Source organism: Thalassophryne amazonica, chromosome 9 (genome assembly GCF_902500255.1).
Source record: "Thalassophryne amazonica chromosome 9, fThaAma1.1, whole genome shotgun sequence".
Taxonomy (NCBI): Eukaryota; Metazoa; Chordata; class Actinopteri; order Batrachoidiformes; family Batrachoididae; genus Thalassophryne; species Thalassophryne amazonica.
This window is the reverse complement of record NC_047111.1, coordinates 75,745,076-75,765,813: the sequence shown is the minus strand read 5'-3', so window position 1 is coordinate 75,765,813 and position 20,738 is coordinate 75,745,076. Positions and strand designations below refer to the sequence as shown.

Sequence of the window (20,738 nt, the reverse complement as noted above, 5' to 3'; positions counted from 1 at the left end):
GGCGACAGCTGACTATCTTTAACAGTCAGGCAGCCATTAAAATTGGCGGTCAGGACAAGGGTCGGCCCTTCCAGGGTCAGATCTCAGGGCTCTACTACAATGGACTCCAGGTGCTTAAACTGGCAGCAGAAAACGACCCCAGCGTTCAAGTCGAGGGCAACCTGCGTCTGGTCGGGGATTCCCTCTCTGTGGTGACCACTGACACCACGGCTGCCACGCCACTAGCTGTGTCTGATATGTCGACTACAATCATGGAAACTACCACGACTATGGCAACCACCACCACCCGCAGGCAGCGCTCGCCCAGCCTGAGAGAGAGCATCTCAAAGGTGAGAGAGACATAAAAATTAATACGGCATTAATCAAGGCCGAGCTGGGAGCAGCCACAATCACAGTTACAGTTAAAGCTTTAATTAAACATGAATACTGAAGACGTACTTCGTGAAGATGTTGTTTAATTGCATTTGTAATAATAATTATTATTATTAATAGCAATGTTCAATAAGAAATGCACACTTACAACCAACAAATAATGGTGTTTGTATCAGTTTGCAGCAGGTTGTTTCGGCGTGTCTTCATTTCATTTAAAAGATAAATTTTGATTTAAAGGGGCAGCTCTTTTCTCAAGTGTCACATCCTGAATAATTTTGTTAAATGGTTTAACATAAATTGAGCAGTCACAATTCTGCCATCTGACTGGCAGATATAAACCAACCACTATTTCAAATTCGGTCGTTTTAATCAAAAAACCTGCAAACCTGCCAAATGAGAAGGATTTCAGGAGCTATACTTGGATTTCTGAGGTTTCAAAGGAAAAAAATAGAAGCTTACTGCCACTCTTAATAAAATATGCAGGGTGCATTTTGTCATGAATTGCCTTTTGTCCATTTTCTCCCAAATTCCCGTGTTTTCAACTCATTTTAATAATCCATTAATTCTGCTCAGATATTCTAATTCTGCAGTACAGCCTGTAAATCCAATTTAAACATGCTGATGAGGCCTTATTTAGTTAATTTAAAAAGGTGAAATGAAACAATTTAAGAAAATGAAATGAAAACATGTATAACATTTAGACTGCAGGGTATTAATATTCAATCACTAATGTTCTTATTTTGTTATTTAACACAGACTCAGCCACAGGTGTAAAGAATAAAAATACAGTGCACCTCACATCACTCAACCTTCATGTTTTATGATTTAGTTTATTCAAGTTATTAACAATTTTGTTCCATTTTAATGCTTTTGGTGGGTTCAGTTTTTTTTTTTAACAAAAATGCACAAACATATGTAGCAGCTGTACTCCTCTCATCATGTTGACTTCTTGCACTTGGTCCTCTCGGGATGCAAACACACGACCTTTGGCATGGGAGACAGCTGCTCTGACCAGAAGGCCAAAACCCTGGACCTCTGACCCTGTGGACAGAGTCCTATTAGCTGTTGGGAAGCGAGGTTTACTGGCTACCACATGCACAGCAACTACTGCTGGCTTCCATCATATATACCGTACATGATACGTATTTTCGAAATCATAACATAAATATACAAATATATATATAAATTAGGGGGCAGGGTAACTTATTCTAAATATAAGGATTAAATCATTGCTTTCCTTTTTTCAGTGAGACAAGTCATGGGACAGATACATGAACATGTTTTATGTTCATACTGTCTGCAATGAAATAGAACTCAAAGCAAATATACAGATCATTCATTTATTTTTATAACCACTTACTCCAGTGAAGGGTGATATGGGGGGGGCAGCTGGAGTCTATCCCAGCAGTCTTAGGGCAAGAGGCAAGCTCGTATACCCTGTACAGGACGCCAGTCTATATCACAGGGCCACATATAGGCAGACAAACTCATTCAGCTGCACACATGCACCTACATTCAGTTCAAAGTTACCAATTCACCAAGCCTACGTGTCTTTGAAAGTGGGAGCACCTGGAACACACATATACCATGCCAAATCCACACAGAAAAGCTCACAGCCTTCTTACTATGAGGCAGCAGTGCTAACCACAAAGCCCAGATCACTGTGGGGTTTTTTTATTTGTTTGTTTGTATTTTCTGATTTGTGGATATCAATCGATCAATTTTTTTTATATAGCGCCAAATCACAACAAACAGTTGCCCCAAGGCGCTTTATATTGTAAGGCAAGGCCATACAATAATTATGTAAAACCCCAACGGTCAAAACGACCCCCTGTGAGCAAGCACTTGGCTACAGTGGGAAGGAAAAACTCCCTTTTAACAGGAAGAAACCTCCAGCAGAACCAGGCTCAGGGAGGGGCAGTCTTCTGCTGGGACTGGTTGGGGCTGAGGGAGAGAACCAGGAAAAAGACATGCTGTGGAGGGGAGCAGAGATCGATCACTAATGATTAAATGCAGAGTGGTGCATACAGAGCAAAAAGAGAAAGAAACAGTGCATCATGAGAACCCCCCAGCAGTCTACGTCTATAGCAGCATAACTAAGGGATGGTTCAGGGTCACCTGATCCAGCCCTAACTATAAGCTTTAGCAAAAAGGAAAGTTTTAAGCCTAATCTTAAAAGTAGAGAGGGTGTCTGTCTCCCTGATCTGAATTGGGAGCTGGTTCCACAGGAGAGGAGCCTGAAAGCTGAAGGCTCTGCCTCCCATTCTACTCTTACAAACCCTAGTCAGGCACTTCTGATTTAAAGCTCTCTTTTTCAGAGGAGCTACAGCATCCAAAGTTGTCTTCAATGAGGATGTAAAACTATTGACGAGATACTCTATCTCACTTACAGAGTTTAGGTAGCTACTCTGCACTGTGTTGGTATATGGTATTAGAGAACATAAAGAAGGAATCATATCCTTAAACCTAGTTACAGCGCTTTCTGAAAGACTTCTAGTGTAATGAAACTTATTCCCCACTGCTGGGTAGTCCATCAGAGTAAATGTAAATGTTATTAAGAAATGATCAGACAGAAGGGAGTTTTCAGGGAATACTGTTAAGTCTTCTATTTCCATACCATAAGTCAGAACAAGATCTAAGATATGATTAAAGTGGTGGGTGGACTCATTTACTTTTTGAGCAAAGCCAATAGAGTCTAATAATAGATTAAATGCAGTGTTGAGGCTGTCATTCTCAGCATCTTTGTGGATGTTAAAATCGCCCACTATAATTATCTTATCTGAGCTAAGCACTAAGTCAGACAAAAGGTCTGAAAATTCACAGAGAAACTCACAGTAACAACCAGGTGGACGATAGATAATAACAAATAAAACTGGTTTTTGGGACTTCCAATTTGGATGGACAAGACTAAGAGTCAAGCTTTCAAATGAATTAAAGCTCTGTCTGGGTTTTTGATTAATTAATAAGCTGGAATGGAAGATTGCTGCTAATCCTCCGCCCCGGCCCGTGCTACGAGCATTCTGACAGTTAGTGTGACTCGGGGCTGTTGACTCATTTAAACTAACATATTCATCCTGCTGTAACCAGGTTTCTGTAAGGTAGAATAAATCAATATGTTGATCAATTATTATATCATTTACCAACAGGGACTTAGAAGAGAGAGACCTAATGTTTAATAGACCACATTTAACTGTTTTAGTCTGTGGTGCAGTTGAAGGTGCTATATTATTTTTTCTTTTTGAATTTTTATGCTTAAATAGATTTTTGCTGGTTATTGGTGGTCTAGGAGCAGGCACCGTCTCTACGGGGATGGGGTAATGAGGGGATGGCAGGGGGAGAGAAGCTGCAGAGAGGTGTGTAAGACTACAACTCTGCTTCCTGGTCCCAACCCTGGATAGTCACGGTTTGGAGGATTTAAGAAAATTGGCCAGATTTCTAGAAATGAGAGCTGCTCCATCCAAAGTGGGATGGATGCCGTCTCTCCTAACAAGACCAGGTTTTCCCCAGAAGCTTTGCCAATTATCTATGAAGCCCACCTCATTTTTTGGACACCACTCAGACAGCCAGCAATTCAAGGAGAACATGCGGCTAAACATGTCACTCCCGGTCCGATTGGGGAGGGGCCCAGAGAAAACTACAGAGTCCGACATTGTTTTTGCAAAGTTACACACCTATTTAATGTTAATTTTAGTGACCTCCGATTGGCGTAACCGGGTGTCATTACTGCCGACGTGAAAGGATATGTGTTCCACAATTCCTTTACTTGTTTGGTTTTTTGTATGGGGCCTTTTTTCCTGTCTTTGACTAATCTTTTAGGAATTCAATGTATTTTCATCAAAGCATTTCATATGATATCATACAAAATTCATTTGGATGTAACCATCCACATGAGAAAAGACAACTGTCGTTTTTGTCTGTACAGTGCCACTGCTGCAAGCTGCATGAACGCTCCATGGAAATGCAGTCCAATGTTTGGAAGTTGTGGAGTTAATAAAAGGACACAGGCAGCCCAAAAGACCAATATGTGTCACTATATGTTTACAACATCATCATATCCACCTCAAGGTTACTTCTGTCCTGCTAGTCTCACAAACTAGGGAATGTCACAACAGTTGCATCAGTCTGCAGAACGTTGTTGATTCAGATTCAGCTTAAGAATTCTTTGCACAATATTTAGATTTGCAAAAACTCTAAACACATTAGACCAAATATGTAAGAACAGCATGTCAGTAAAGATAGCACTAATTTCCAGTCTGATTGGTTCATTATTGATCAATGTTTTATTTTTATGAGCATCAGTAAATCAGTTTCACATATCAGCTTATATGTACATGACAACCAAAGAAAACCTCAAAATCAGTGTTACTACTTTTTTACATATGGAGGTTTAATTTGACTAGAAAGGCTCGTCATGATGCAGAATGGCATTGTGTGACCTGTATTTTTCTAATTGTTAATGTATCTTCTGCCTTTTCTGTGACACTTTTTCCTGTAATAATCCCAGTGAACACTGTCATAACAGACTGTGCACAAATTTAGATGATGAAAAATGAAAATATCACTGATATTTTTAATCACTAACTGTGATTGTGTCAATTTTCACCTCAGCCCCAGAACTCCGATGATATTTTGGTGGCATCAGCTGAGTGTCCCAGTGATGACGAGGACTTGGAAGAGTGTGAACCAGGAACAGGTGTGTCTGCCGTGGCCCACAGCCCACTTTTCCTCTTGTAGCTATGCTGTTTATATTACATCAGGGTTGAACACACTGATTTTAGAGTGCCATCAGTGTGATAAATGTTGCTTGCATATGTCAATATTAATATTTTATGTAGCTATATGTGCTGTTTAGTCATGTCTGTAGCTTAGTAAATTGATGTGATGCATTTGTCCTGTTATTTGTTGTAATAGGTGACAACATGTTCATGCTAGTGAACATGTTGGACCCTGCTAGTGTGGAACAGAAGAAGAAATCTGTCCTTATTACATCAGTTATCAATAATATAACTTTATTGGATTGTTTGTTGTTGATTGGACCTACAAAGTTTAACTCCAGTTATGTTGTAAGTGAACGTACTGTGCATAAATGACTAAGATGTGGAGATTAATCATTCACAGCCATAAGGAAGACATACACTTCAGGACATTAAATTTGCATACACTTTGGCTGTGAATGAATGAATTTCCCTGACGACACATATTCAGTGTTTTTTTTCAATCTGCTGTATTTATTTCATTTTATTCACAATTTATTTCATTTCATTTTATTTTAATCACTTTGTCAGATTTTCTGTGAATGAACAAGTTTACATCCACCAGGGTGATTCCTCTTTAAACAGCGAGGAATATTCCAGAATATTCCATATATTCCAAAACCTCTGTTTGAGACTAAATGGCATAATTTGGGATTAACTGAGGGAACTTCAAATGGATTTAAGGGCCTGTTTGAAACACCAGTGCTTTCTTGTGTATCCCAGCAAACATTTTTACGTTGCTGTGATGTTATGTTTTGGTTAACATGACGTTGTCTTGACATCATTGTGTAGACTACTACGTTTTAGCTACGCCATCAAGTGACTTTGTATTACACAACCTTCTCAGAACCAAAAAATTACCTTTATATGACCATAAAGGCTTCCACCTGATTACATTATAGTAAGACCCTTTGCTGCTCCCTTGTTTTTCCACTCAGGGTCCCTCCCGCAGATGTAAAGGGCATCTGCATGTTGACTTGGCACAAGTCTTAAATCAAATCAAATCAAATCAATTTTATTTATATAGCGCCAAATCACAACAAACAGCTGCCCCAAGGCGCTTTATATTGTAAGGCAAGGCCATACAATAATTACAGAAAAACCCCAACGGTCAAAATGACCCCCTGTGAGTAAGCACTTGGCGACAGTGGGAAGGAAAAACTCCCTTTTAACAGGAAGAAACCTCCAGCAGAACCAGGCTCAGGGAGGGGCAGTCTTCTGCTGGGACTGGTTGGGGCTGAGGGAGAGAACCAGGAAAAAGACATGCTGTGGAGGGGAGCAGAGATCAGTCACTAATGATTAAATGCAGAGTGGTGCATACAGAGCAAAAAGAGAAAGAAACACTCAGTGCATCATGGGAACCCCCCAGCAGTCTAAGTCTATAGCAGCATAACTAAGGGATGGTTCAGGGTCACCTGATCCAGCCCTAACTATAAGCTTTAGCAAAAAGGAAAGTTTTAAGCCTAATCTTAAAAGTAGAGAGGGTGTCTGTCTCCCTGATCTGAATTGGGAGCTGGTTCCAGAGGAGAGGAGCCTGAAAGCTGAAGGCTCTGCCTCCCATTCTACTCTTAAAAACCCTAGGAACTACAAGTAAGCCTGCAGTCTGAGAGCGAAGTGCTCTATTGGGGTGATATGGTACTATGAGGTCCCTAAGATAAGATGGGACCTGATTATTCAAAACCTTATAAGTAAGAAGAAGAATTTTAAATTCTATTCTAGAATTAACAGGAAGCCAATGAAGAGAGGCCAATATGGGTGAGATATGCTCTCTCCTTCTAGTCCCCGTCAGTACTCTAGCTGCAGCATTTTGAATTAACTGAAGGCTTTTCAGGGAACTTTTAGGACAACTTGATAATAATGAATTACAATAGTCCAGCCTAGAGGAAATAAATGCATGAATTAGTTTTTCAGCATCACTCTGAGACAAGAGCTTTCTAATTTTAGAGATATTGCGCAAATGCAAAAAAGCAGTCCTACATATTTGTTTAATATGCGCATTGAATGACATATCCTGATCAAAAATGACTCCAAGATTTCTCACAGTATTACTAGAGGTCAGGGTAATGCCATCCAGAGTAAGGATCTGGTTAGACACCCTGTTTCTAAGATTTGTGGGTCTAAGTACAATAACTTCAGTTTTATCTGAGTTTAAAAGCAGGAAATCAGAGGTCATCCATGTCTTTATGTCTGTAAGACAGTCCTGCAGTTTAGCTAATTGGTGTGTGTCCTCTGGCTTCATGGATAGATAAAGCTGGGTATCATCTGCGTAACAATGAAAATTTAAGCAATGCTGTCTAATAATACTGCCTAAGGGAAACATGTATAAAGTGAATAAAATTGGTCCTAGCACAGAACCTTGTGGAACTCCGTAATTAAGCTTAGTCTGTGAAGAAGATTCCCCATATATATGATTCAAACCACCGCAGCGCAGTGCCTTTAATACTTATGGCATGCTCTAATCTCTGTAATAAAAGTTTATGGTCAATAGTATCAAAAGCAGCACTGAGGTCTAACAGAACAAGCACAGAGATGAGTCCACTGTCTGAGGCCATAAGAAGATCATTTGTAACCTTCACTAATGCTGTTTATGTACTATGATGGATTCTAAAACCTGACTGAAACTCTTCAAATAGACCATTCCTCTGCAGATGATCAGTTAGCTGTTTTACAACTACCCTTTCAAAAATTTTTGAGAGAAAAGGAAGGTTGGAGATTGGCCTATAATTAGCTAAGATAGCTGGGTCAAGTAATGGCTTTTTAAGTAATGGTTTAATTACTGCCACCTTAAAAGCCTGTGGTACATAGCCAACTAATAAAGATAAATTGATCATATTTAAGATCGAAGCATTAATTAATGATAGGGCTTCCTTGAGCAGCCTGGTAGGAATGGGGTCTAATAGACATGTTGATGGTTTGGAGGAAGTAACTAATGAAAATAACTCAGGCAGAACAATCGGAGAGAAAGAGTCTAACCAAATACCGGCATCACTGAAAGCAACCAAAGATAACGATATGTCTTTGGGATGGTTATGAGTAATTTTTTCTCTAATAGTTAGAATTTTATTAGCAAAGAAAGTCATGAAGTCATTACTAGTTAAAGTTAAAGGAATACTCGGCTCAATAGAGCTCTGACTCTTTGTCAGCCTGGCTACAGTACTGAAAAGAAACCTGGGGTTGTTCTTATTTTCTTCAATTAGTGATGAGTAGTAAGATGTCCTAGCTTTACGGAGGGCTTTTTTATAGAGCAACAGACTCTTTTTCCAGGCTAAGTGAAGATCTTCTAAATTACTGAGATGCCATTTCCTCTCCAACTTACGTGTTATCTGCTTTAAGCTGCAAGTTTGTGAGTTATACCACGGAGTCAGGCGCTTCTGATTTAAAGCTCTCTTTTTCAGAGGAGCTACAGCATCCAAAGGTGTCTTCAATGAGGATGTAAAACTACTGACGAGATACTCTATCTCACTCACAGAGTTTAGGTAGCTACTGTGCACTGTGTTGGTATATGGCATTAGAGAACATAAAGAAGGAATCATATCCTTAAACCTAGTTACAGCGCTTTCTGAAAGACTCTTACTGTAATGAAACTTATTCCCCACTGCTGGGTAGTCCATCAGAGTAAATGTAAATGTTATTAAGAAATGATCAGACAGAAGGGAGTTTTCAGGGAATACTGTTAAGTCTTCAATTTCCATACCATAAGTCAGAACAAGATCTAAGATATGATTAAAGTGGTGAGTGGACTCATTTACATTTTGAGCAAAGCCAATTCAGTCTAATAATAGATTAAATGCAGTGTTGAGGCTGTCATTCTCAGCATCTGTGTGGATGTTAAAATTGCCCACTATAATTATCTTATCTAAGCTAAGCACTAAGTCAGACAAAAGGTCTGAAAATTCACAGAGAAACTCACAGTAACGACCAGGTGGACGATAGATAATAACAAATAAAACTGGTTTTTGGGACTTCCAATTTGGATGGACAAGACTAAGAGTCAAGCTTTCAAATGAATTAAAGCTCTGTCTGGGTTTTTGATTAATTAATAAGCTGGAATGGAAGATTGCTACTAATCCTCCGCCTCGGCCTGTGCTACGAGCATTCTGGCAGTTAGTGTGACTCGGGGGTGTTGACTCATTTAAACTAACATATTCATCCTGCTGTAACCAGGTTTCTGTAAGGCAGAATAAATCAGATCAATTATTATATCATTTACTAACAGGGACTTAGAAGAGAGAGACCTAATGTTTAATAGACCACATTTAATTGTTTTAGTCTGTGGTGCAGTTGAAGGTGCTATATTATTTTTTCTTTTTCAATTTTTATGCTTAAATAGATTTTTGCTGGTTATTGGTGGTCTGGGAGCAGGCACCGTCTCTACGGGGATGGGGTAATGAGGGGATGGCAGGCGGAGAGAAGCTGCAGAGAGGTGTGTAAGACTACAACTCTGCTTCCTGGTCCCAACCCTGGATAGTCACGGTTTGGAGGATTTAAGAAAATTGGCCAGATTTCTAGAAATGAGAGCTGCTCCATCCAAAGTGGGATGGATGCCGTCTCTCCTAACAAGACCAGGTTTTCCCCAGAAGCTTTGCCAATTATCTATGAAGCCCACCTCATTTTTTGGACACCACTCAGACAGCCAGCAATTCAGGGAGAACATGCGGCTAGACATGTCACTCCCAGTCCGATTGGGGAGGGGCCCAGAGAAAACTACAGAGTCCGACATTGTTTTTCTCAAAGTTACACACCGATTCAATGTTAATTTTAGTCTTACACCGGAGAAATGTGGCAGGGGTGGGGTTTCAATTAGGAACCTTCTGCACTAAAGCCAAAGGCACTAACCAGTTGACCACAGCCCTTGCCCACCTGATTACATTATGATCTCTCATAATATACTCTCCTTCCAATCTAATTTATACATAGATCTGCTGCAGCGAGTGGAAAACAAGGGAGAAGCCAAAGGGACTTACTATAATGTAGTCAGGTGGAAGCCTTTTTGGTCATCAAATAGTCATAGAAAGGTTATTTATTTGGTTGTGAGAAGGTCGTGTAATGGTCACAATACAATGTCACTTGATGACATAGCTAAAATGTAGCTGGGAGTCTACACAATGACGTCATGCCAAAGTCACCATAAAGCGTCATGTTGACCAGAAAGTGACGTCACCACAACATCACAGCAGTGTAGACCTCATGTGACCTCACATAACAACTGATTACAGATGTCATTAAGTGACATCAATTGTTGACGTTAAGGTGAAGTCATGATGATGTCATGTTTTGACATGATGACTGTATCTTGACCAAAACCTGACGTCAACAATATGTCATGTATTTGCTGGGATAACAGCAGAAAACATTGTAAACAATTCATACAGTGTGAAATTTTGAATTGCCACACAAATCCAGTTCATCCCTGGGAGCCATCTCAGAAAGACTAATGGTGCCATGAGCAACTGTCTAATACAAAACCATACAGACTTTACATCGAGCAAGGAGGCACAAATTAACACCGAGGAATGAATAAACGTATGTTATGAAGGTTTACTATAACCTCAGGATCACAATTAAGGAAGTGATGAAGGATTGAAACATCAGATGTGAAGTCCAAAGAGGAAGTCATTACTCATCACAGCATAAAAAAAGTTTGGGCATTGTCCTGGTGATCAAGTCAAAACATTTATGTAGCTTTTTTAATGCAAATTCTGGATTAATGGCTTCATGGTTGATCAACAACCTTTCAGGTCACAGTGATGAAGTGCTCTCTTAAAAGTGGATGATGTTACATTAACATCAACATCTGATGCGTCTAAGGCCTTCATCATCAGTTACTGTAAGTGTGATTGTGAAGTACAAGTAATTCCATTTATTTCTGGAATCGTCCATGCTGTTTAAAGAGGAATTCACATTGGTGGGTCTAAACTGACATATTAAATAAAAATGCAAATAATACTATTTTGTACCTATAAATTTAGTTTTTAAAAGGTTCATGTTAAAATAAAGTAGATAATCTCAATGCACACATTGTTAAAAATGGAACATGTGCATGATGGGAAAACTGAGTTTGAATGTTTTTAATCAAGCTGTAAACTTATGGCCCATTCACACACTGACAATCAGCCTGATGTTTGCTGTTGATTAACATCAACCAGGACCAAGGTCTGCTAGACTCCGATGTCAATCGGACAACACTGATCAATCAATCAATCAATCAATTTTTTTATATAGCGCCAAATCACAACAAACAGTTGCCCCAAGGCGCTTTATATTGTAAGGCAAGGCCATACAATAATTATGTAAAACCCCAACGGTCAAAACGACCCCCTGTGAGCAAGCACTTGGCTACAGTGGGAAGGAAGAGAAAGAAACAGTGCATCATGGGAACCCCCCAGCAGTCTACGTCTATAGCAGCATAACTAAGGGATGGTTCAGGGTCACCTGATCCAGCCCTAACTATAAGCTTTAGCAAAAAGGAAAGTTTTAAGCCTAATCTTAAAAGTAGAGAGGGTGTCTGTCTCCCTGATCTGAATTGGGAGCTGGTTCCACAGGAGAGGAGCCTGAAAGCTGAAGGCTCTGCCTCCCATTCTACTCTTACAAACCCTAGGAACTACAAGTAAGCCTGCAGTCTGAGAGCGAAGCGCTCTATTGGGGTGATATGGTACTACGAGGTCCCTAAGATAAGATGGGACCTGATTATTCAAAACCTTATAAGTAAGAAGAAGAATTTTAAATTCTATTCTAGAATTAACAGGAAGCCAATGAAGAGAGGCCAATATGGGTGAGATATGCTCTCTCCTTCTAGTCCCCGTCAGTACTCTAGCTGCAGCATTTTGAATTAACTGAAGGCTTTTTAGGGAACTTTTAGGACAACCTGATAATAATGAATTACAATAGTCCAGCCTAGAGGAAATAAATGCATGAATTAGTTTTTCAGCATCACTGAAAAGACAAGAACTTTCTGATTTTAGAGATATTGCGTAAATGCAAAAAAGCAGTCCTACATATTTGTTTAATATGTGCATTGAATGACATATCCTGATCAAAAATGACTCCAAGATTTCTCACAGTATTACTAGAGGTCAGGGTAATGCCATCCAGAGTAAGGATCTGGTTAGACACCATGTTTCTAAGATTTGTGGGGCCAAGTACAATAACTTCAGTTTTATCTGAGTTTAAAAGCAGGAAATTAGAGGTCATCCATGTCTTTATGTCTGTAAGACAATCCTGCAGTTTAGCTAATTGGTGTGTGTCCTCTGGCTTCATGGATAGATAAAGCTGGGTATCATCTGCGTAACAATGAAAATTTAAGCAATACCGTCTAATAATACTGCCTAAGGGAAGCATGTATAAAGTGAATAAAATTGGTCCTAGCACAGAACCTTGTGGAACTCCATAATTAACTTTAGTCTGTGAAGAAGATTCCCCATTTACATGAACAAATTGTAATCTATTAGACAAATATGATTGAAATACTGATGGTCATTAGGGTCCCAGAACAAACTTTCAATATCCTTAAAATCATCTACGTTCATGCTAAAAACAACAGCAAGAGTTGAGCTCCGCTAGTACTGCTCCATTTGCTTCCACCAGCCAGCGTCAGAAGCGTGACTGGGTGCACCACCTCGTCTGTATCCCTTGGCCAAGAAGAAATATGTAGAACTGCCTCAACGGTGCCCCTGTAGCAAGTGATGAAATCACAGTTATGTTGACTTTATATAGGCTACATCACATGGGATTTCAAATGCTACTGTTCCACGGAATGCGCTACCAAAGTGCTAGCCTTCTGATGGCGAAAGTTGAACTACATCCAATAGTAAGTCAGTGGACCATTGGCAAACGTCAAGCTTTGCCAGTACATTTTCCTCTGCTGAGCTACGTTGACCTGTGTTGAAGACAGGAAATTTGGACCCCTGGAACAAGCCTTCTCAGCGGTTTCACAGAGATTTTTGAGAATCTGCTACCATCGGCCAGCGTCAACCACTTCACATCACAGTGTGAATGGGCCTTGTGTATGTCCTCAACTTTAGAACCTTTAGATCACATTTGATGCATGATGTGAGAGCTAAACTGCCAAATGTCTTTTTTTAATGATTTGAAAGTACTAGAGATGTGAAAAGAGGCTGTATCTGAAATAAAATCTGTCACTCCTTCCCTCTGCCTACAGATATGCATCACATGACAATTTACTGTCCTTTTGTTCATGTGCTCTGTTTGCTCTTCATTCAGCTGCTGCCTTTCATGGGTGACCTTGTATGTTTGTGTCTCCATGTGAGCTCTTTTATGTTCTTGCTGTATTGAATTACTTTGTTCTTAATATTAATTACTGTTGTTTTCATCTGCACACCCACATACTGACTGCACATAAAAACCCACATCACTCAAGAACATTATCAGAATTTTGAATTTGTTTCTCCATGTGGCAAATATTGATGTAAATAACCAGCCATCAGGCAGAAATCAGCACTCCCTATAAATAATATCACTGCCATTTAGTATAGATTGATATTCGACATAATGTTACAGAACTTGTTTTGTCTAATTTAGGATCCCGTACTTTTTCTGTTTTCCTTCTAGGAGGTGAATTAGTGTTGCCTATAATAACAGTGGATTCACTTGAGCCCCCCTCCATCGCCACCCGTTACCCCGTCATCCCTCCTCCCCCTACCCTCCTATCCCCACTTGAGACTACCAAAGAGTCCCTGATACTGCCCCCCCACCCTTCCTGCCCCCCGGACCAGGAGGACTGCGGTGACCCTGTGGAGGTCTCGGCCTTCGGCTCTGGGGAGATGACAGAATCAGATGATGAGGATTTTTACAATAAAAACTCTCCCATGGTCACTGATAGGACAGTCCTTCCTCCACCCCCTGCTGCCGGTGAGGGTGGAGTCCAGAAACCCCGCCCCCTACCTCCTTATGTTCCTACCACCAACCCTGACCAGCTCCACATCCCTGCAGGCAAAATGAACACCCGTGACCAGGTGCTTCTGCCTCCTGCTCCTCCATCATCCCGAAACACACCAGGACTAACGTACCCCCCCAATTTTCCCCATGTGCCCACAGCCAACCCCACAGCCTCTGACGACAAGGGTCTACCTGGAGCCGTGGAGGTGATCAGGGAGTCTAGCAGCACCACAGGGATGGTGGTAGGCATCGTAGCTGCTGCTGCTCTCTGCATTCTAATTCTGCTGTACGCCATGTACAAGTACCGCAACCGGGACGAGGGCTCCTACCCGGCGGACCAGAGACACAATTCTACAGTGGAGGGCAATGGAGCAGTTGTCAAAGACAAAACCACAGGAACAGCCTCCGTGGGCAAGGCAATCACAAAGGGGAAAAAGAACAAAGACAAAGAATACTACGTCTGAAAACCCAGAGTGTGGACTGAGGCGAGAGAGGATAATTTTGTTTTGTTTCCTTAATTTGTCATCTTGAACATCAGAGTGATTTCACAGTCTGCAAAAAAAAAAAAAACTGCTCCGAACAACATTACACACCTTGCTTTTGAACAAATAAATTTTCCACAGGAGTAAAGGTCGTCTGGTTCTCCTACAGGTGGTTAAAATAGTCAATGGCCCGGCTTCTGCGCCACAACTTGCACTCAGTCTGTATTCACCGCTTCTTTGTTAGTATGTCATTTTTACGTTTTTAACCAGCTACGAAAAGGCATATCCACATGGGCTTTGTACATAGCATGGATATGGTTCAGTGACAAATGTGCTGACATATTTCCCTCAATATTTTCTTTATACTTCTTTGTAATGCTCTATCTCAACTTTCAATGTCCCCATTATGATATATGAGGCTGAACAGCCCAGTTATTGAATTTTTTACGGTGGATAAGCTAAGAGCTCCCCAGTAATTCTGACTCCACTCAGCAAGAAAAGCTATTTTGGTAAGACATCATCTCTGCAGCACTCATGTTATGTTTCGTGGTCTTATAACTCCCCAGTCTCTCTGTCTGCAAATAATGGTATTATGTTGCTGGTGTAGACGCATGATATTTAGCTCTCCTGATATATAGTACAACGACTGAACTCAACATACGCTGGCCAGTGAAGCGTATAGTTTGATTGATCAGACTCATTATTGATGTGAGACATCATTGTCAGCGTGCCATGGCGTGAAATTAGAGATAAGTGAAGTGAGCCAATGCCATTGCGGGTGTTTCTCTGTAAACATTATTTGTATGTGTATATAGACGTTAACAGATTGAAAAGATGTACATGCAAAGGGACGGGGCGTCGGCGGCAGTAAATATGAAGAATACGACAGCACTCAGCTCGCCCAGGGCTTTCACGTCAAAAAGCAGCCTGAACATCATGAATCTGCGAGAAGGCCATCTCACTGTTGAGGGACTTCTCCTGATTGAGTCTCTGAAAGAGAGATCGTATCCGCCTTGCATTCAGAGGTCGGCCTTCTCTGTACTGTTTCCTCCCTGCGAACTGTCATGTGGTAATGCAAAAGCACACAGACAATGTAAACATATCTTTCAAACAACATAGATATTCCTTGTAAAGCCGCCAAATGTATTGTTTTTCTATCAGTTACTAAAAGGACTATTCTATGAGATGACTAATTGAAGATTTGTGAAATGTATTGCTATTTCTCTGATATTTCGATGTATCTTGTTGCCACACTTCTTAACACATTACATCGTAGATTGCCTTTTTCTTTTACCCCCAAACCGAAAGCACACTCTTCGCTGATTATAGCTGCGACTATATTTTCTTTTTCTTTTCTTTTCTTGCGTTATTTAAGGTTTGGATTATGCAGAGAAAACACAAGGATGAAACAAAGTGATGTTTTCTTGCATTGTGCATTTTATATGTACTGTTATCCATTGGATCTGATAATATAAAGCCATTTGCCCTGTTGAATTATGTCTACTTTTACTTATTCAGGCTTATTATATTTTATGAACGTGCCATTCAATGTGAGCTGCTCAGTGCTCTGAAAATATTCCATTCCTCACTCATTGCTATTGTATAGTGTTTATGTGAAATTGATCTTAATATGTGTACAGAACATGGATAAAGATGAAAATACACTTGATTATATACTTTGTACACACCTGTGTTTTGTGCTGCTTCTTGTACATCTACAGTTGAAACTCTCTTTACATGCATTTTCTTTATGAGTAATCATCTTTATCATACATCATAACACGCTGACAATAATATATTTTATTTGTTTAAAAAACTTGAGGTAGCACATCAACAAGTGGCCAAACTATAACAGCTCAAGACAGGGCTGCCGTTATTGTTAGAATATTCATGCAAAGTATGAACATTTAAATACACTTAAAATTTTAATGTTTTGTTGTGTTTGCTCTGGATGATTATTCTTACTTTAGAAACTGTGCCACAGTAAACCTGCAGGTTTGTACTTTTACAAGGTTTGCATTTTGCTGAAGCACTTAATTTTGTTATTAATATGAAAAACAAATGGATTCAAGAGAAAATTTCAGGTCATGGTATTTTCTTCATAATGATTCTTACACTCGATTTTCATCATCATCTACTCTCACTTGCTTTTTGTCTGTTTCAGGCTTGGATGACCATTATTCATTGTAAAACTTTTTTTGTGGATTTTTTCCTTTCTTTCTTTCTGCAGAATATTGTGTAGCTGATGCTGTGGTCAGATCTCTATTAAAACACAGCTCCTCTCAATAGGGATGACTTGGACACATAAAGCCTAAAAATATGTTTATTAAAAGGGTGTTGCTGAGTTGTCACTTTTTTCAGGTCTAGCTCATGCAGATTTAACTGATGACTTTTGTTGTGCACAACTCACCCACTCTCAGACATGCATGCACTATTTTCTTTATAATTTATTATGAACTCCACAAAATACATTTTTAAAACAGAACATCTACCAGCAGGTGATGGTCAAGTGACTAAAGCGGTGGGCTTGTTACCAAAGGACCCTCTAAATCCTGCTCAAATCTGAAAAATCAGACGAGGTCCTTAGCGCTCAAATTGTTTCGTGTGTGTGTGTGTGTGTGTGTGTGTGTTGGGGGTGGGGGGGGTGGAAGGGGGAGGCATCACTGCAAAGTGCTTTGACCTTAAAGCGCTATATAAATGCAGTCTGTTGACAATTTTTATATACAGTGCCCTCCAAAAGTATTGGGCCCCTTGGTATTTCACATATGTTAATTTATTTGTCATTTCAAATACAAACAGTAAATCAGGCTTTGAATATAAAAAAAAATTCAAAATTTCTCTTCCTTAAACTCAAAGCAAATCTCTGCAACTTGATATAAATTAACTAACAATATAAAAGCCAAGATGATGGGTTGCATAAGTAATCACCTTTTTTGGTACAATGAAATTGGGACGTTGTGTAAAATGTAAATAAAAACAGAATACAATGATTTGCAAATCCTCTTCAGTCTATATTCAATTGAATACACCACAAAGACAAGATATTGAATGTTCAAACTGATAAACGTTACTGTTTTTGTGCAAATATTTGCTCATTTTGAAATAGATGCCTGCAACACATTTCAAAAAAGTTGGGACGGAGCAACAAAAGACTGCATGAAAAAAATAGTGCAACAGTTTAAGAACAATGTTTCTCAATGTTCATTTGCAAGGAATTTAGGGATTCCATCATCTACAGTCCATAATATAATCAGAAGATTCAGAGAAACTGGAGAACTTTCTACACATAAGCAGCAAGGCCAAAAACCAACATTGAATGCCCGTGACCTTCGATCCCTCAGGCGGCACTGCATTAAAAACCGACATCATTGTGTAAAGGATCTTGCCACGTGGGATCAGGAACACTTCAGAAAACCATTGTCAGTTAACACAGTTCATTGCTACAGCTACAAGTGCAAGTTAATGCTCTACCATGCAAAGCAAAAGCCATACATCAACAACATCCAGAAACGCCGCCACCTTCTCTGGGCCCGAGCTCATTTGAAATGGACAGACGCAAAGTGGAAAAGTGCGCTGTGGTCTGATGAGTCCACATTTCAAATTGTTTTTGGAAATCATGGATGTTGTGTCCTCCAGACAAAAGAGGAAAAAGACCATCCAGACTGTTACCAGCGCAAAGTTCAAAAGCCAGCATCTGTGATGTATGCAGGTGTGTTAGTGCTCATGGCATGGGCAACTTACACATCTGTGATGGCACCAACAATTCTGAAAGGTACATCCAGGTTCTGGAGCAACACATGCTGCCATCCAAGCAACGTCTTTTTCAGGGATGTCTCTGCTTATTTCAGCAAGACAATGCCAAGACACATTCTGCACGTGTTACAACAGCATGGCTTCGTAGTAAAAGAGTGCGGGTACTCGACTGGCCTGCCTGCAGTCCAGACCTGTCGCCCACTGAAAATGCGTGGTGCATTATGAAGCGCAAAATATGACAACGGAAACCCCGGACTGTTGAACAACTGAAGTCGTACATCAAGCAAGAAACAAAGCTTCAACAATTAGTGTCCTCAGTTCCCAAATGCTTATTGAGTGTTGTTAGAAGGAAAGGCGATGTAACACAGTGGTAAACATACCACTGTCCCAGCTTTTTTGAAATGTGTTGCAGGCATCCATTTCAAAATGAGCAAATATTTGCACAAAAACATTTATCAGTTTGAACATTAAATATCTTGTCTTTGTGGTGTATTCAGTTGAATATAGGTTAAAGAGGATTTGAAAATCATTGTATTCTGTTTTTATTTACATTTCACACAACGTCCCAACTTCATTATACCAAAAGAGGTGATTACAAATTATTACATACCTGTAAATAATCTGTTTTACTGCCAGTTTTCTTCAGACAAGTCAGGGGATGGATACATCAACATTTCCAAGTCATTGAATATGTCTTGGACATTATTTACATCAATTATGAAGAAATACAAACAGTATGGCACTCTATCGTAAATCTGTGTGGAGTAGACAGTTCTCAAAAACTGAGTGACTGTGCAAGAAGGAGAAGAGTGAGGAAAGACACCTAGACACCCAGACAACCCAGAAGATGTTACAGGCTTCTCTGGCTATGATTGGAGAATTTGTACATAGTGCATGTTTTGCATTTTGTATTCCCAGTTAAAATGAAAAACATGCACTACTCACAATTTCTTCAATCACAGCCCCAGAAGCAATGACTTGGAAATGTTCATGTATCCATCCCCTGACTTGTCTGAAGAAAATTGGCAATAAAACTGATTATTTACAGGTGCTGTACCAAAGGGCTCCATTACTTATGTAACCCATCATCTTGGCTTTTATATTTTTAATTACTTTATAGCAAGTTGCAGAGATTTACTTTGAGATTGAGTTTAAGGAAGATAATTTTAGAAATTTTTATATTAAGAAGCCTGATTTATTTTTTGTATTTGAAATGGCATAAACAAATTACAATATGTGAAATACCAAGGAGCCCAATACTTTTGGAGGGCACTAAAAAAACCTTGCATGTACCGGGCCGAGCAGTCTGGGATTACCCAGTCAGAACACAGGCACAAAATGAAATTCATTACTGACAGTAGCTGATTCAAGGAAAGTGGGTATTGTATTTCCTTGATTAAAGGCCCGGGTGTTTATTTTTTTCAAACTGTGTTCAGACCCGGCACCTATGTGAGGCAGACTTTTATTCAAGGCCGGTGATTATGAATAAAATGCTGGGTGTTAAGTTTCACACATATCCCTGGGTGTGGTGGACAAAAGACAGCCGCTTTAGATCAGAGCCCTCTGTGTGGCTGTGAACCGTCCCTGTTGCCTGACGTGCACCTGATAAACGATGGAGACCGCAAGGGCTGTGATTGGTCATTTTTTTGCTTTCACTCACTTCTTCTCCCATCATATTTTAAAAGTTTTTGCAGTATACACACCAATTACGTTTCGATCATGGGTCAAATAGAGGAATGTGTTGGCAAAAAGTCCTCAAATATGAACAACTTTTCAACACAGAGTCTAAAAAGTACAAAAACACTCAAATGACCCACAATTCATGGAGGGAAATTGCACATACTGTAATGTTAGTTTGAAGGTTGATGATTGTAAAAAGAAGTGGAGCTCGTTGAGGGACAAATTAATCCAGAAAAGTCACTGTTCCTGTGGTAACCACCAGCACGACGGAGAACTTAAAAGGTCATGTGCACGTCAACATCATTGCATAGCCACAGGCTTACTGAGTTGTAGAAGCATAAATCAGGCTTTAAGATTTTAAGGTACCACTCTGCAGCAGATTTAGAAAAAAGAGTGACTCGACCAAATGTAATCATTTTAATGCACATAATGCCTGGCACTGATTAAATGAACCATTAAATGAGGCAAGCCCCTATTCAAGGTCAGGTGTTTAATCAAGGAAATACGTGCATGTGTTATATAATGCCTAAATAGATCTTGTCATTTGCTTGGTGGTTTGTATGTCATGTGATATGGATTATTCCTACTATTTGCCATTGTGTTCCATTTACTGTGCAATTTTGGTTCCATTTAGCATGCAATTTTAATTCTATACAATTTGTGGTCTTGCACGGCGCGACCACAGTGCACGTACACTAGCGCCAATGGCGCTTAGCTTAAAAACAAACATGGAGGGTTTGTTTTATTGGTGGTGCGCATTCTTGTAACACAAAAAAAAAAAAACAAAAAGAGTATGCCGTAA

General features: G+C 39.8%; 1 protein-coding gene across 10 annotated transcripts in view; it reads left to right on the top strand.

Annotated features, from left to right (window-relative positions):
• Nucleotides 1–16,188, top strand: part of LOC117517424 (neurexin-2-like) — a 643,324-nt gene extending 627,136 nt beyond the window's left edge. For 9 of the 10 annotated variants that reach the window (XM_034178438.1, XM_034178436.1, XM_034178437.1 and 6 more), the window contains 3 exons: nt 1–329; nt 4,981–5,065; nt 13,695–16,188. In XM_034178438.1, the coding sequence (XP_034034329.1) occupies nt 1–329; nt 4,981–5,065; nt 13,695–14,485 (1,205 nt within the window). In that variant the 3' untranslated portion in view covers nt 14,486–16,188. The remainder of the gene's footprint in view (nt 330–4,980; nt 5,066–13,694) is intronic. The other variant, XM_034178430.1, reaches the window with a different exon arrangement.
• The last annotated feature ends 4,550 nt before the right edge of the window (nt 16,189–20,738 follow it).